Source organism: Podarcis filfolensis, assembly GCF_964270895.1.
Source record: "Podarcis filfolensis genome assembly, chromosome: 17".
Taxonomy (NCBI): domain Eukaryota; kingdom Metazoa; phylum Chordata; class Lepidosauria; order Squamata; family Lacertidae; genus Podarcis; species Podarcis filfolensis.
In genome coordinates, this window is record NC_139621.1 from 29386734 (window position 1) to 29399986 (window position 13253).

General features: G+C 42.6%; 1 protein-coding gene across 7 annotated transcripts in view; it reads left to right on the top strand.

The window, feature by feature from the left end:
- The window catches only part of PSD3 (pleckstrin and Sec7 domain containing 3), a 160088-nt gene that overhangs the window by 136095 nt on the left and 10740 nt on the right, over positions 1-13253 (top strand). For all 7 annotated transcript variants that reach the window (XM_083592969.1, XM_083592970.1, XM_083592971.1 and 4 more), the window contains 3 exons: positions 4893-5050; positions 7657-7801; positions 10461-10604. In XM_083592969.1, coding sequence (XP_083449095.1) covers positions 4893-5050; positions 7657-7801; positions 10461-10604 — 447 coding nt within the window. The remainder of the gene's footprint in view (positions 1-4892; positions 5051-7656; positions 7802-10460; positions 10605-13253) is intronic.

Genomic DNA, 13253 nt, shown 5'->3' on the forward strand with positions numbered 1-13253 from the left:
CCACAAGCCAAGTGAATGATAGTATGGTCTGCAATTACTTCACCTCTCTGAGGCGCTTTAGATGCTCCCTGTATCTGAGCTGCATTTGGCTGTTTCAAGGAAGGGAGCAGAAGCTGGAGTACTTCATCTCCACATACTTTATGGCAGGAATGGGAGGCCCTCCAGATGTTGCTGGTCTATGAATCCCATCACTCCTGTCCACTGGCCATGCTAGCTGGGTCTGATGGGAGTTGGAGTCTAACAATAATTGGGAGGGCCAGAGGCTCCGCAATATCAGCTACTCTAAAATGAGGCTGCATTTTAAATTGCATTTTAACCTGTATTTTAAATTGGTCCCCCCCCCCCGCTCTCTTTTTCCCCTATTATGTTTTTACTGTGTTTTTATTGGTGGTAGCCGCCCTGAGCCAGGCTCTGGCCAGGGAGGGCAGGATATAAATAAAATTTATTATTATTATTATTATTATTATTATTATTATTATTATTATTCCTGCAGTAAGGTCTTATGTGAAGTCAGGGGTGAAGATGAAGGAGCACATACTGTCTCCCCAACTCCCCCAGAGATACTTAAACTTTCACAAGTTTGGGAAATTCTTCCTCTTTCCCCAGCACTGCATGTGAAACCTGGAAGCACAGGGTACTCGAAAGAGTGATGCATGTTAAGTCACAAACATTTCCTCTTTGCTTGTTTCCTTGAAATACCCAGAACACCAAAGTTTTGCCATGAAATAGACACTATGTAATTAGCAAGTGCCAAATGTTTTCACATCTGAAGGAAATTTATGGAGACTGAGGCAGAGATAGAAGGTTACAGGAAACATTTTCTCCCATTATAGATGATAATCCTATCCCTGTTTACAATTAAAAACGAACAGATGGTACTCAGGTTTCTTTGTTTCTTTTTTTTTATCCCAACTTTCACAGCAACCGCATTTCATTCTAAGACAGAGAGATGAGCTCCTTTTCTTTTTGATATGTGTGTTAGCTAATCCCAAATTCAGCCATTACAAAAGCAATTTTTCAAAAACTGATTTGAAAAATGGAGGATTTTAGCCGACAAGGCAATTGCAGGATTCATTTTTGAAGGAGAGGTCTTTAAGGACATGAATGGAAAGGCACGTGCGGCTTTGAAAAATTACCGAGTGTGTCGGAGTTTGCTACACTTTTGTCATGGCCACTCGACTGCTCTTTGATCTCTTTGGGGCTTTTTTTTTTTAAAAAAAGATAATGTTGTGCAGATGGGCAAATTGCTTACATTTTTCTTTTAAATGGTGGTCCGTCTTCAAGGGAGGGTGCCCAGCCGTGGAAAATGAGCCAATAACTGGAACATTTTTGAAGGATTATTGCTTCCTACACAGGAACCTGCCATACTGAGTGAGACAATTGGTTTGTCTAACTCAGTATTGTCAACATTGATTGGCAGAAGCTGCACAGGCAGGAGATATTCTCAGGCCTACCTGGAGATGCTGGAGATTGAATTTGAGATCTTCTGCATGTAAGGCAGGTGTTCTATCAGCGAGCTATGACCCTTCCCAGATATTAATGGAGGAACCCAAGGGTAGCTCAATTGGTTAGAACGTGGTGCTGATAACGCCAAGGTTGCAGGTACGAACCCCGTAAGGGACAGCTGCATGTTCCTGTATTGCAGGCGGTTGGGCTGGATGATCCTCAGGGTATCTTCCAACTCTGTGATTCTATGATAGGTTCTTTAGGTAAGTTTTGATAATACAAGGCCCAACTAGTGAACTTTTAGACTGGGAAGGAGCTTGAATTCAGGTTTCCCTGTCTGATACACTATCCACCAAAAGGGTCCGGGTTGACACGTTAACTTCATGGCACTGGGATCACTTTAGTGTGGTTTCTTCTCACTTCTGTGAGAGTAACATGAGAAGCTCTGAGCCGCTGCCACTCCTGGTAACTGGAACAACATGGTTGTGGAAGGGGAGCTGCAATATGGGACCTTTCCATTTAGGGCCAGGGCTTCTGACATAGCTTTTGCTGCAGTGGCTCTCACAACATGAAGGTAATGTGAAAGGAGCCCTAAGAGGAAAAGAATTTGCATTCTTAACAGGAATGAAAGTAGCTTCAACTGTGGACTTTTTTTCCTAGCAAACATCTCAAGCTTCAACTCCTTTTTCAACGTGATAGCTTCAGAAAGGCATCACTTTTCCACCATCTTGCTCTATGACCTTGACTCAGCCAGTTCACCTCTGGATGCCTCTGCTTTCCTGCTCAGTATTTTTTAAAAAAGAAATGCCTTGATTCATCTCTGCTTCTGTAGCCTGAAGATTGTATCGGCCACAAGCTTAGTCACTGAATGCCAGAGATTCCCTTTTCTGAAGCGGAAAAGAAAAGAAACATGGTAAAAGTGGAGAAAAGGAATCTACACAACCTGCAGAACAAACATGCAAAGTCATAGCCTTCAAATGCCATGTTTAATGCCACAGGCCTTGTTTTGAAATATAATTTCTCAGTGGGGGATAATGGAAAATCGAAGAAGTAAGCTGTGAAGAGGAACGAGACACAGAAATTGTGTGACACGGCATCCAGGGTTCTTTACAATGAAGCTGAAGGTAGAAGATACGTAAGGGGCAAGCTTGAACAATTCTGGGAACTGCCAGCTTTTTGGTCAGAGCTAACATTGTCGGACAGCGACTCACAAAGCACTGGTACAAATACCATAAAATCAAGTTCAGGAAATGCTTTCAGTACTATGGCTAGGCATCTGGAATAGCTTAGTGAGGCAGGGAATGAGTCTATTGTTTTTTGGCAACTTGCTTATTGGAACTAGCAACATCCAGATTTTTCTCCTGAAAGCATTAAGTGGCATAGATTGGGGCAGGCTGAAACTGCCTGCAGTTCCTAAACAACTTAGCAACAAGTGTCCCATGGGTTCAGGAGTGGAGCAAATATATCAATATACATAAGAATGCATAAAGTTCCATCACTTGTGTGGTTAACAGATGACGCAGAATGTGGTTGCGCAGATAAGAACAGGCTTGGTTCTCAATGGCTGGGGCCTGTTCATGACAAAGAGTGCAGGAGAGTTCTGTTATTGTTACCTTTATATTTCGCCTTTCTCCCAAATGAGCGCAGGTGGGTATGCAAAACAAGTCCATGGGATTGCAGTCCAAGGCTCTAATCCTATGTACACTTATTTGGAATAGGCCCTGTAATAGACAGTGGGGTTTATGTCTGAGTAAACACCTCTTATAAAACTCTAGGGAAACACCAGATCCATGGGAACAAGGGACCAGTGAAGTCCCTGAGATTGATTGCTCAAGCTCCCAGACCCAAAGGAGCCGCTGCCTAAGCAGAAAGATTTTATTCATTGCCAGACATACCCCCATCTCTTTTCTTGATCTTTTCTGTTGATGTCAAAAACTTTCCTCCTCCAACCTTCATTGTGAAACACGAATTGGAATCATTTACTACTAAAATTGTAGGTCTGTTAATAGCAGAAGCAATGTCAGTAAAAAAACCAACCGGGGTGTCATGTCCATTGTCAACAGCAGGTGACAGATTATATAGACTAATAAGACTTAGAGGAGGACAGAACTCATGTACCATTGACAGTTTTATAGAAGAGTGGATTTCAGCAAGAGCAGATTCTCTTGTAGGGTTGGGAGAAGATGGCCCTGCTGAAATTCTCTCTTTTACGCAACTATTAAAAGGCACAGCAGCTACTCCTCTGTTTCCTGAGCTGTGTTTTTGCCTTGCCATACTACTGTTAACAAGCACACAGGCACAGATCCACTCGCTTGATTTTTATAGCATTGTTTCCCATCCTAAAAAACATACTTTGACTTCCAGTTAGCCTTCCTATATAGGATACATTGCATATTAGTCAAAACCCATCTCCGGAACATGGAGGAATCTTTGATTTACCTTTCTTAATATGCTGGCCGCAGGCTGTTCTACGGTGAATTTGCTATGGGTCAGTACTGAGCTGAAATTGATTTAATGAAGAGCTGACCTGTAATGTCTGTCTGCTGAAGACACATTATGTAACCAGTGTGGACGCTACTGGAAGTTGTTTTTATGTTATTTTTTCCTTAATAATGTTAAAAAAACAAGCAGCCCCCAACAATGTACTTTGGAGATGTCATATAAGCAAAGCATTCACTGCTGGGGATGGGAAATGGAAACCACAGTGGCAGATCAGGGGATCTTGCTACAGAGCAGCCTACTGCTGTGTAAATGTGGGGTTATTTTTTTACTCATCAAGAGTTTTCAAAAGTAGACGGCCAGATCCAACAGTGATTAAGCCCTTAAGAACACAAGACAATCCAAACTTGTGCTATGGTAGGATCTCTCAATCTCTCTCTCTCTCTCTGTTTCATAGAGAAACTCCTTCTTGAACATTGCACATCACTCTAGCAGATGCTAGGCAACGGTGTCTTGTACATTAGGAAAATTGTAATTGGGGAAATATTAGGAGATTATAATGTGGTAGTAGAGCTTACGTTTTGCTTGCAGAAGGATCCAAGTTCAAATCCTGGCATCTCCAGTTAAAGATTATTAGGTTGCAAATGCTTGTTTTGAATCTGAAATGCTAAAAAAAACCCCCCAAACATTTAAATAGCAGCATTTTTGTTTTTAAATAAGTTAATCCTATGCAGATTTACTCCAAAGAAAGTCCCAAAGAGTTCAACAGTGTTTACCCCCAATTGTTTGCATGGGATTGCAGTCTTAAGTCTCAGTGCAGTGGGATTTATCTCTGAATAAACATACACAGGGTTGTAGCTGGATATGGGATTGTTGGTTTGTTTTTTGCCAAGTTAGATGACTCTTTTAAATAAACTTTTGTTTATTGCCTTCTTTTGAAATGTAATCAGGCTTTAAAAACACCGGCACTATATAATAATTTGTACTCTTAATTTGGGCTTCTGCAGGATGAATACAAACCAGATAAAGCTTTATCAGAGGAAGATCTTAAGAATGCAGTCAGCGTGCACCATGCATTAGCATCGAAGGCGACAGACTATGAGAAGAAGCCAAATGTTCTGAAGCTCAAGACAGCTGACTGGAGGGTCCTGCTTTTCCAAGCCCAGTAGGTACCCTTTTGGTTCCTTTAGGGATTCAAGCAAAATATGCTCACAGTCAAGGGTGGTGTGTCTTCTCACACTGGATTTAAAAAAATAAATAAATTATTCTTGAATATAAGATAGTATGAAAATGAAAAGAAGAAGAAGAGTTTGGATTTGATATCCTGCATTATCACTACCCTAAGGAGTCTCAAAGCGGCTAACATTCTCCTTTCCCTTCCTCCCCCACAACAAACACTCTGTGAGGTGAGTGGGGCTGAGAGACTTCAAAGAAGTGTGACTAGCCCAAGGTCACCCAGCAGCTGCATGTGGAGGAGTGGAGACACGAACCCGGTTCCCCAGATTACGAGACTACCGCTCTTAACCACTACACCACAAAGGCATAGACTCCATACTGTAGCTCAGTAACTCAAACTAGTTTTGAGCCAGCAAGCTGAATGTATCACAGGATAGGCTCTCCATCTTTTTGTTCTTATTGCTTGTGGAATATTTTTTTAATTTGCATGGCAGAATAGTTGCTTGTAGCTGAGAGTAGAGTATGCCAGGAAAGAGGAGAAAAGAGCCAGGCCCCTCTTCCAGCTCATCAAACCCCTGCTGTTCTGTCAGTCACTCATCAGCCTGACAGCTGGTGCAGTTTAGTATCAGTTCAAATTCCAGTAACACAGCTGTGATCCCTTATTTGAACTTGCGTGAAGGCATAGACCTGGTGTGCAGCACCCCAACCCTGTTCAGATGTGGCAGCAGATCCTGTTTTGACCCTGATGCTACTGATTGGATAATCAATGCAGCAGCAAGACAGAGGTGGGGTTGGGGTCACTAAAACTCCTAAACGTTCTGTTTTCCTCACTGGGCACCCTGTCCATTCTTTGTTCGGTGTCTGTACTTGGTTTGGGGCACTGCTATGAATTCAGTTGCTATGCCACCCACCTTCTGTGGTGTAGTGGTTAAGAGCGGTAGTCTCGTAATCTGGGGAACCGGGTTCGCATCTCCGCTCTTCCACCTGCAGCTGCTGGGTGACTTTGGGCTAGTCACACTTCTCTGAAGTCTCTCAGCCCCACTCACCTCACAGAGTGTTTGTTGTGGGGGAGGAAGGGAAAGGAGAACGTTAGCCGCTTTGAGACTCCTTTGGGTAGTGATAAAGCGGGATATCAAATCCAAACTCCTCTTCTTCTTCTTCTAATAGACTCAGGGTTTTTTTTAATATTAATATTTTTATTGAAATAATTTCAATTTTAAAGAAATAATGTGGTAGAAATGAAAAAAGGGAAAGGGGGGTGAGAACAAAGATGCATATAAAAGAGAAAGAGAGAAAACAATGATAGCTGAGGTGACAGAGATAGTACTAAGCTTGACTACACCCTCCAAACCAAACATGATTCTCACCAAACAAAGGAAGTTAATGCCCAAATAGAGCTTTAGTCGTTTTCTGGAGTAGGGAGTCCAACCAAAAAGCAGTAGAAAACTGATGGTGTTTTGTTTTGGCCAAAACCAAAGCATCATCTCCATGCTGTTCTATTTTGAATCGTAAAGAAACATTTACAACCCAATACCCAAGGTAGTATTGAGGAACAATCTGGCTGGAATTATCCTTGGCCCTTGCTGGTCACAATTGCTTGTTAGCTTTGGGGTTTTGTTTTGTTTTTACTCTTGAGGAAGCTGGCAAGGATCTGGTGGAGTGCAGCCAAGCACTAACATTCTTGTCATTTCGCCCCATGGAAGTTTCAAGCCAGCATAAGAAACTATAACCAAGCCTTTGGCTGATTATCGTTCTGTGGTATTTTAGATGTGTTTGTGTGGTGTGGTGTGGGTGGGTGTTTTGTATTGTATTTTGTGTTCTCGTATGCAAATTCAATAAATAAATAAACTGGAGGCAATAAATACTTCACTGAGAGAGAAAGTTGCCTTGTCTCAGTGAACGAAGCGATGAGTAGACTGCAGTTGAAAACCATCACTGAAGTCATTTAATATTGCAACCTATAGATACATCTCTCTATTGTGCCATTCTTTGGGAAGGTGATTGAATGTGCAACAGTGCCCAGCTGTAAGCAATCCCAGTTGAGCAGATTATCTAGCCCCTTATCCTTCTGGTTTCCCGGGGACTGTTTATGGGCTTCCTACTGCTCTGGTGGATGACTTCTGCTGGGAGAATTAAAGAAAGAGTGCCATTCTGTTTAATTATCCTAGATGAATTGATTGTGGTACCCTTCTGGATAGCTTTTGTGGTTTGGGAGCACTGCCATGCGGTAATGATCCCTGAAGATGCTAGGCTGCTGCAGCTCCTCTTCTCCCGTGGCTCTGGCCCTTTCCAGGTTAAATATTTCAGCTGCATTTGAAGCTTAGTGATAAAGCACCAAGTATTAAGACAAGGTAAACATTTCACCTATTAGGAGAAGGGGGGCTTCTGGGCTTAGACCAACCTCTAGCAAAGGATGGAGAAAGAAGCAGGTGGGATCTTCCAAGCTGTGCAGTCAGTGCCCACTGTCCAGTATTGAAATGCTGAAGTAGGAAATATGATTCAGAGCGGCAGTTCCTTTTAGGGCAGAGCAGATGCTGGAGAGAAAGCAAAACAGACAAGCTCCCAGACTGACTGACCTTTTGCTCTCTTCTGCAGGAGCCCGGAAGAAATGGAGTTGTGGATCAACAAGATCAATTCTGTGGCAGCCGTTTTTTCTGCCCCACCATTTCCAGCTGCTATTGGATCCCAGAAGAAGTTTAGCCGCCCACTGTTACCTGCTTCCACAACCAAATTGTCTCAGGTGATTAATATACAATCCTAAAATCCCCCTGTTTGAGGACATTTTTCAGATTAGTCCAGACCCATGTGAGCTGAAGCAAAACGCTGTAGCAAAGGGGAGCAGAGCTTGCAGTAGGAGGTGCTCAGTCTTCCATGAAGGCTAGCCCCAGAACTTGAAATGATGTTCTTGAGCATGCCTGAAACATTGGACACTTTTGAGGGTGGGTAGAAATATTTCAAGTAATAACCAGTAAAATGTTGTTGCACAATCGGTTGGAATATATAGAGGGGAGGGCAAGAGAGGCACTGCCTGCAGCCTTCTGCATTCAATACCTTTGTTAGTCTTGATAACCCATTACTGGGGAAAAGGTAGGTTTTGCCCTCATAGTGAGTGGCAACTACTTAACTTGTACAGGAGAAAGTTTAGGGGTTTACTTGGAAACAGAGTTTGGCTGGAGGCAAAAGTCTTTGCTTGCTCTGCTGGACCCACCCTCCTTCCACCCTTTGAGAATCAATCATGTTTTGATCTGGCCCTACCATATCATCTGCAGAACTTCCTTAATTCTGTTAAATTGTGACAAGAGTGCTGAGACTGATATTTATACATAGGCACTTCCAGACAACCTGTTTATTGAGCGTTCATCCTTATATCATGACAATGGCTATATAATGAGCATACATTCTCAGTTGTTTGCAGGGTGGTTAGATGATGTGGCATCAAAGCAAGTGTTATCCCACACTTTCCAGTTCTTCTGTCACTTTCCTTACACCAAAAAGTGCAATCTTTTGGGGAAGCAGATTTGTTTCACAAATCATTGTGCAATCTGAATTTGCTAGTACATGATGGAATCCTACCCCAAAATAGCCACTGTCCAGAAGCACACAAACAGACAGAGCCACTTTTGTGGCCAGCTCTCTTGTTCACTCGTTCTTTCTCTTCCTTGCTGCTATCAACTGGGCCTGCAATATTATTTTAGCCTGTATTAAATCTCAGTTTAGCTTACAGATTTTAATTATATTTTGATTTGCCACAGTACAGAAACTGGTGTCTGGCTGCATAATTTCCTGCTTCAGCTACCCATTCAGGAAAGTAGGGCCTTGCGTGTTGGTAGAAAGAAGAGAAGGAGAAGCGAAAGGACAGGAGCTGTTTTAAGCCAAAAGGCAGGGACAAAAAGTGTTATGCTTTCCAAGGAGATAAATTCAGGCATAATCTGAGAACCGTCTGTTTTTATCTGTGAGATAGAGAACTTGCCAGTAGGCTCCTGCGTATACTGCAGAGGATGAAATGTGCACTGTCAACTCTGCCTGGCTGCTGTATTAGAAGTTGCTGCTCATATCAAGATGTGACTACACATAGAGTTGCTTTCGCAGGCTCTGTTTCTGTACCCAAGATCCAGAATGGAGTAGAGAAGGAAGGAAGGAAGGAAGGAAGGAAGGAAGGAAGGAAGGAAGGAAGGAAGGAAGGACAAGTAACTGCAGATCAGGACCATGGCATGTGGGGAAAGCAGAATCTGCCTATTTCCCTGCACAATTTTTCTCCATGAAACCCCCACCTGCTTATTTGCCTCTAAAGATGCCATTTTCTGCAACAGGGGGAAATAGCACCTTGGAGGGTGGTGGGGGGTTTTCAGGGGTTGCCTGAAGATGCCAGATTAAGGCCCCTCCAGTTGTTATCTCTCTTCCTTTTTTTTCTTTTTCTTTTAAAGAAGCTCAGGATAGAGGATTCTGTGGTAAACATGTAGTCCAGCCAGGGTGACCATTTTTACTGTAGTGACCCAGTTCAGACATTTAATCTCCCAGTTCCCCAGTGCACTGTGGGCTCCCCCCCCCCCGCATTGTATGTGAATTGCCTCCCCTTCTCCATGGTTTACCATAACAGTAGTTTTGTTTGCTATGCCAGAATTGGGCAAGCTCTAATTAGCATTAACCAGAAATAGCTTTGAAATCATGCTTAAATAGGTTTATAGACCAGAATTTTGAGGAGTCCTCATTTGTTCTGACCTTAATTGCTCCTGAACGAGAGGCATAATAGTTGTGTTTGCATGCAACGCTAACCTATGGTTTAGTGCAAGCATCCCCAAACTCAGCCCTCCAGATGTTTTGGGACTACGACTCCCATCATCCCTAGCTAACAGGACCAGTGGTCAGGGATGATGGGAATTGTAGTCCCAAAACATCTGGAGGGCTGAGTATGGGGATGCCTGGTTTAGTGCTACATGGGCAGGTTGCAGCAACCACTGGGCTCATGCATTCCCCCTTCTCCCAGCATTGTCACAAGAAAAAGATAAGCGGCTTTGAGTTTTGATTACCTGCCGTTTAGCGGTCTGAACCATAGAATGTGCTTAAATTTTACTAAAGTTTGTTGGAAAAAGCCAACTTCATAGCAGTTCATTAGCCACTGTTGTCTGAGTTTGGACTTCAAGATAAGCCGCAGTTCATCTAAAATAGAAGTGAAGTATAAATAAATGAGCATCCAATAGTTACAGTTAGCTGACCAGGTCTCTTGACTGACCCTCCAGAAAGTTATTTGTTGGTAACATTTCTCTGTATTTGTGTTACCTGGTTCAAAACAGCCCCTAGCAATATATTATGATACCTGTAGTTCATATTCTTGTTCCTTTCCTTTACATTTTCTAAATCTACTAGAGGTTCGCTGTGACATATACTATTGTCTCCTGCAGGATGATCAGCTGAAATCACATGAAAGTAAACTGAAGCAAATCTCCACTGAACTAGCTGAGCATCGTTCCTACCCACCAGATAAGAAACTTAAAGGCAAGGAAGTGGAGGACTACAAACTGAAAGATCATTATCTGGAATTTGAGGTATGTCTGGGTCAGCCATGGCAGAGTACCGTTACAAAGATAGCCACTGCAGAAACAGTGGAAATTATCCTGTTTCATAGGATAATTAATAGTGGGTTGGCATTTAAATAACTGTTTCAAAGCAAAATTGCAGAATGTCATGTTGTGTGGGCAGTAGCCAGATAAAAACGTTAGTAGTTCAAAGTATCTGGATGTATGTGGAATCCAGCAAAAGTGAGAACCATAAATGCTAAATAGAAAAGTAAACTTGAAGGGAGAAGCAGCTGTGTGAGTTTAGTCCCCTTCCTTTGGCTGCTGGCTTAAAGGCTGTAAGGGCAGGTACATATTCAGAAGAGAAACTCCTTCGGTGCAGAGTCCTCAGCTGACCTAGAAGGATCAGTTGAGGATTGGGGGTTGTTGCCTGTGTGTTTGTTGTGTATGTGAGTGAGAGTGGGGTGGTCACACCGACCATTGCCACACAACTTCTTTAGGGTTAGCCGAGGGTGAATGCATTCTTTGAGCCAAGAAAAAATCCGCATCTGTTGCAAAGCGTTCTGGGGCACGTTCTGGGTCTTGTTGATCGCCTCGTGTCAACTGAGGGTGCACTGTCAAGCATCGACTCCCGCGGTTGGTTGTGTGAGAAGATAAACAGATGAGTGAACTGTCTTTCAGGAAAGCTTCTCTGCCTTCAGTGCTTTTCTAATTGAAAGACCTTTATAAGTTTCCCAAGAGCCCTGTAGATTGGGGTGGGGGGTTGGGGGAGGCGAGAAAGATGCCACAACATTTTGACTGACAGCAGCGCAGGCAGAAAAACACCAGGACTTTAGAATTACTGTATGATGACCCAGCATCTGTAGCCCCGTTTCCTCTTATTACAGCTCTCTGGCGTATACATTATCTGATGAAAAATGAATCAGCCCAGAGCACTATCAGCATTCATCTCACAAGTTCCCTTATTTGTGAGTGACATGCTTTAGCTATTTAATTTATTTGTCTCCTCACTGCTGGTGGAAGTATAGATACCAAGTGTATGGCTGTCTTTCTTCATTTAATTTTAAAGTGGATTTTTCTTGCGATCTTTTTCTGCATGAATCTATCTCTTCAAAAGCTCTTTGGAAAGGCCATTCATAGCCTTTTTCTCTCTCTCTCTCGCCTCCCCTTTCATAAAGGCCTTGAAGTCCTCTTGCATTTGAATAATAATGATTACCTGAATTTTGTTTTTTGAATTAAGAGTGTGTGCATTTTCCCCCTCATTGTGGCATGCAAATAACTTGACAATCAGTTTTTCTCCCCTTTGAAAACCGTGTGGGCAACTGGTGGAACTTCATCAACATTTGCACTGATTCATTGGAGACGGGTCAGAAGACGGCATTGTTAAATAAAATTATTCTGGAAGGCCAGAGTGTGCATTTTGCAACTCTTAATAGCCTTTTTCTGAATCCCAGCTAATCACTAGTTATTTGAGTTAATCACAGAGCCATTGTATGAGGCTGCAGATAGAACTGCCCTACAACAGAGGGCTGCGTGCTGTTCTAGACAGTGAATAAATTCAGCAGTTTGCTCCTTGCAGAAATACATAGGGTCTCCTGCAGCTCAGTATTTTGGGCCTGGTGTGCTTAGTAGATTTGTACCTGGAACAGAATGTGCTTGAAATGCCACAGTCCTCCCAGCCGAGGGTCTGTACCTTAAAAATTAATTCAGAGCGAGGCCATAGCTCATTGGTATGCAATGCACAGAGAAGAGCCAAAGTTCTTGCCTTGGCTTCTCTAGGAATGCCATTTTGACATCATGATACCGAATGCCTAAAAATCTGAACAGAAAGGCAAGAACCAGCTATGTGCTTAAGGGTTCGTTGAAATCTTTTGCAGTCAAGCACCCACCCACCCATCTGTGTGAAAGCCTCTCTTTTGACATACAGATAAAGATATTTACTGCTCAGAAATGGGCAGAAAACAATAAATGGCTCCTGTGTTTTCAGACTTCCTAGCCTATAGCAGTAAAAAGTATCCAGGTCCTATAGCACCTTAAAAACAAAGTATGCTGAATTACATCCTTCTCCAGCCTTGGGTCTCCAGAAGTTGTTGGACTAGATCTTCTATCACCCTGGACCATTGGCCATGTTGACTGGCCAAATTTGCCCATTTCATTTCCCCTCTTTTTGAGACTTGTTGGCTAGTTCATCATCGGGGAAACTTTCCAGGTTGATAGTAATTACCATAATCTAATGCCCTAAAGCCCTTGGAAGTATTAGTCCAATTATTCTGTAGGACAGAAATGTTTAACAGTTGGACACGTATAAATGTACAGGTTCTCATTGGCTCTTGGGGATCTAATTGTGTCAATGTTCAGTGTAAATATGCAGTTCCAAAATGAAGGGGAGGCTGCTCTGATTCATGGAGAAGGGCATTATCTACTTCATCAAAGAGATGGGGGTTTGTCTTGCTGTACCTAAAATTACAGTGCTTGCGACTGATCCGGTATATTTTCCATATTAATATTATGGACTGATTGTAAAGACTAGTAACTGGATTTCAAAACTTTGCAACAAAACCTTGTTGAAGCCTTGCTATATAAATAGACGGCATCCAAGGATTACAGATAAAACAATCCAGGGTTGTTGTTGTTGTTTTGATGGTGTGTACCTTAAAGAACAATAGTTGCATGCACACC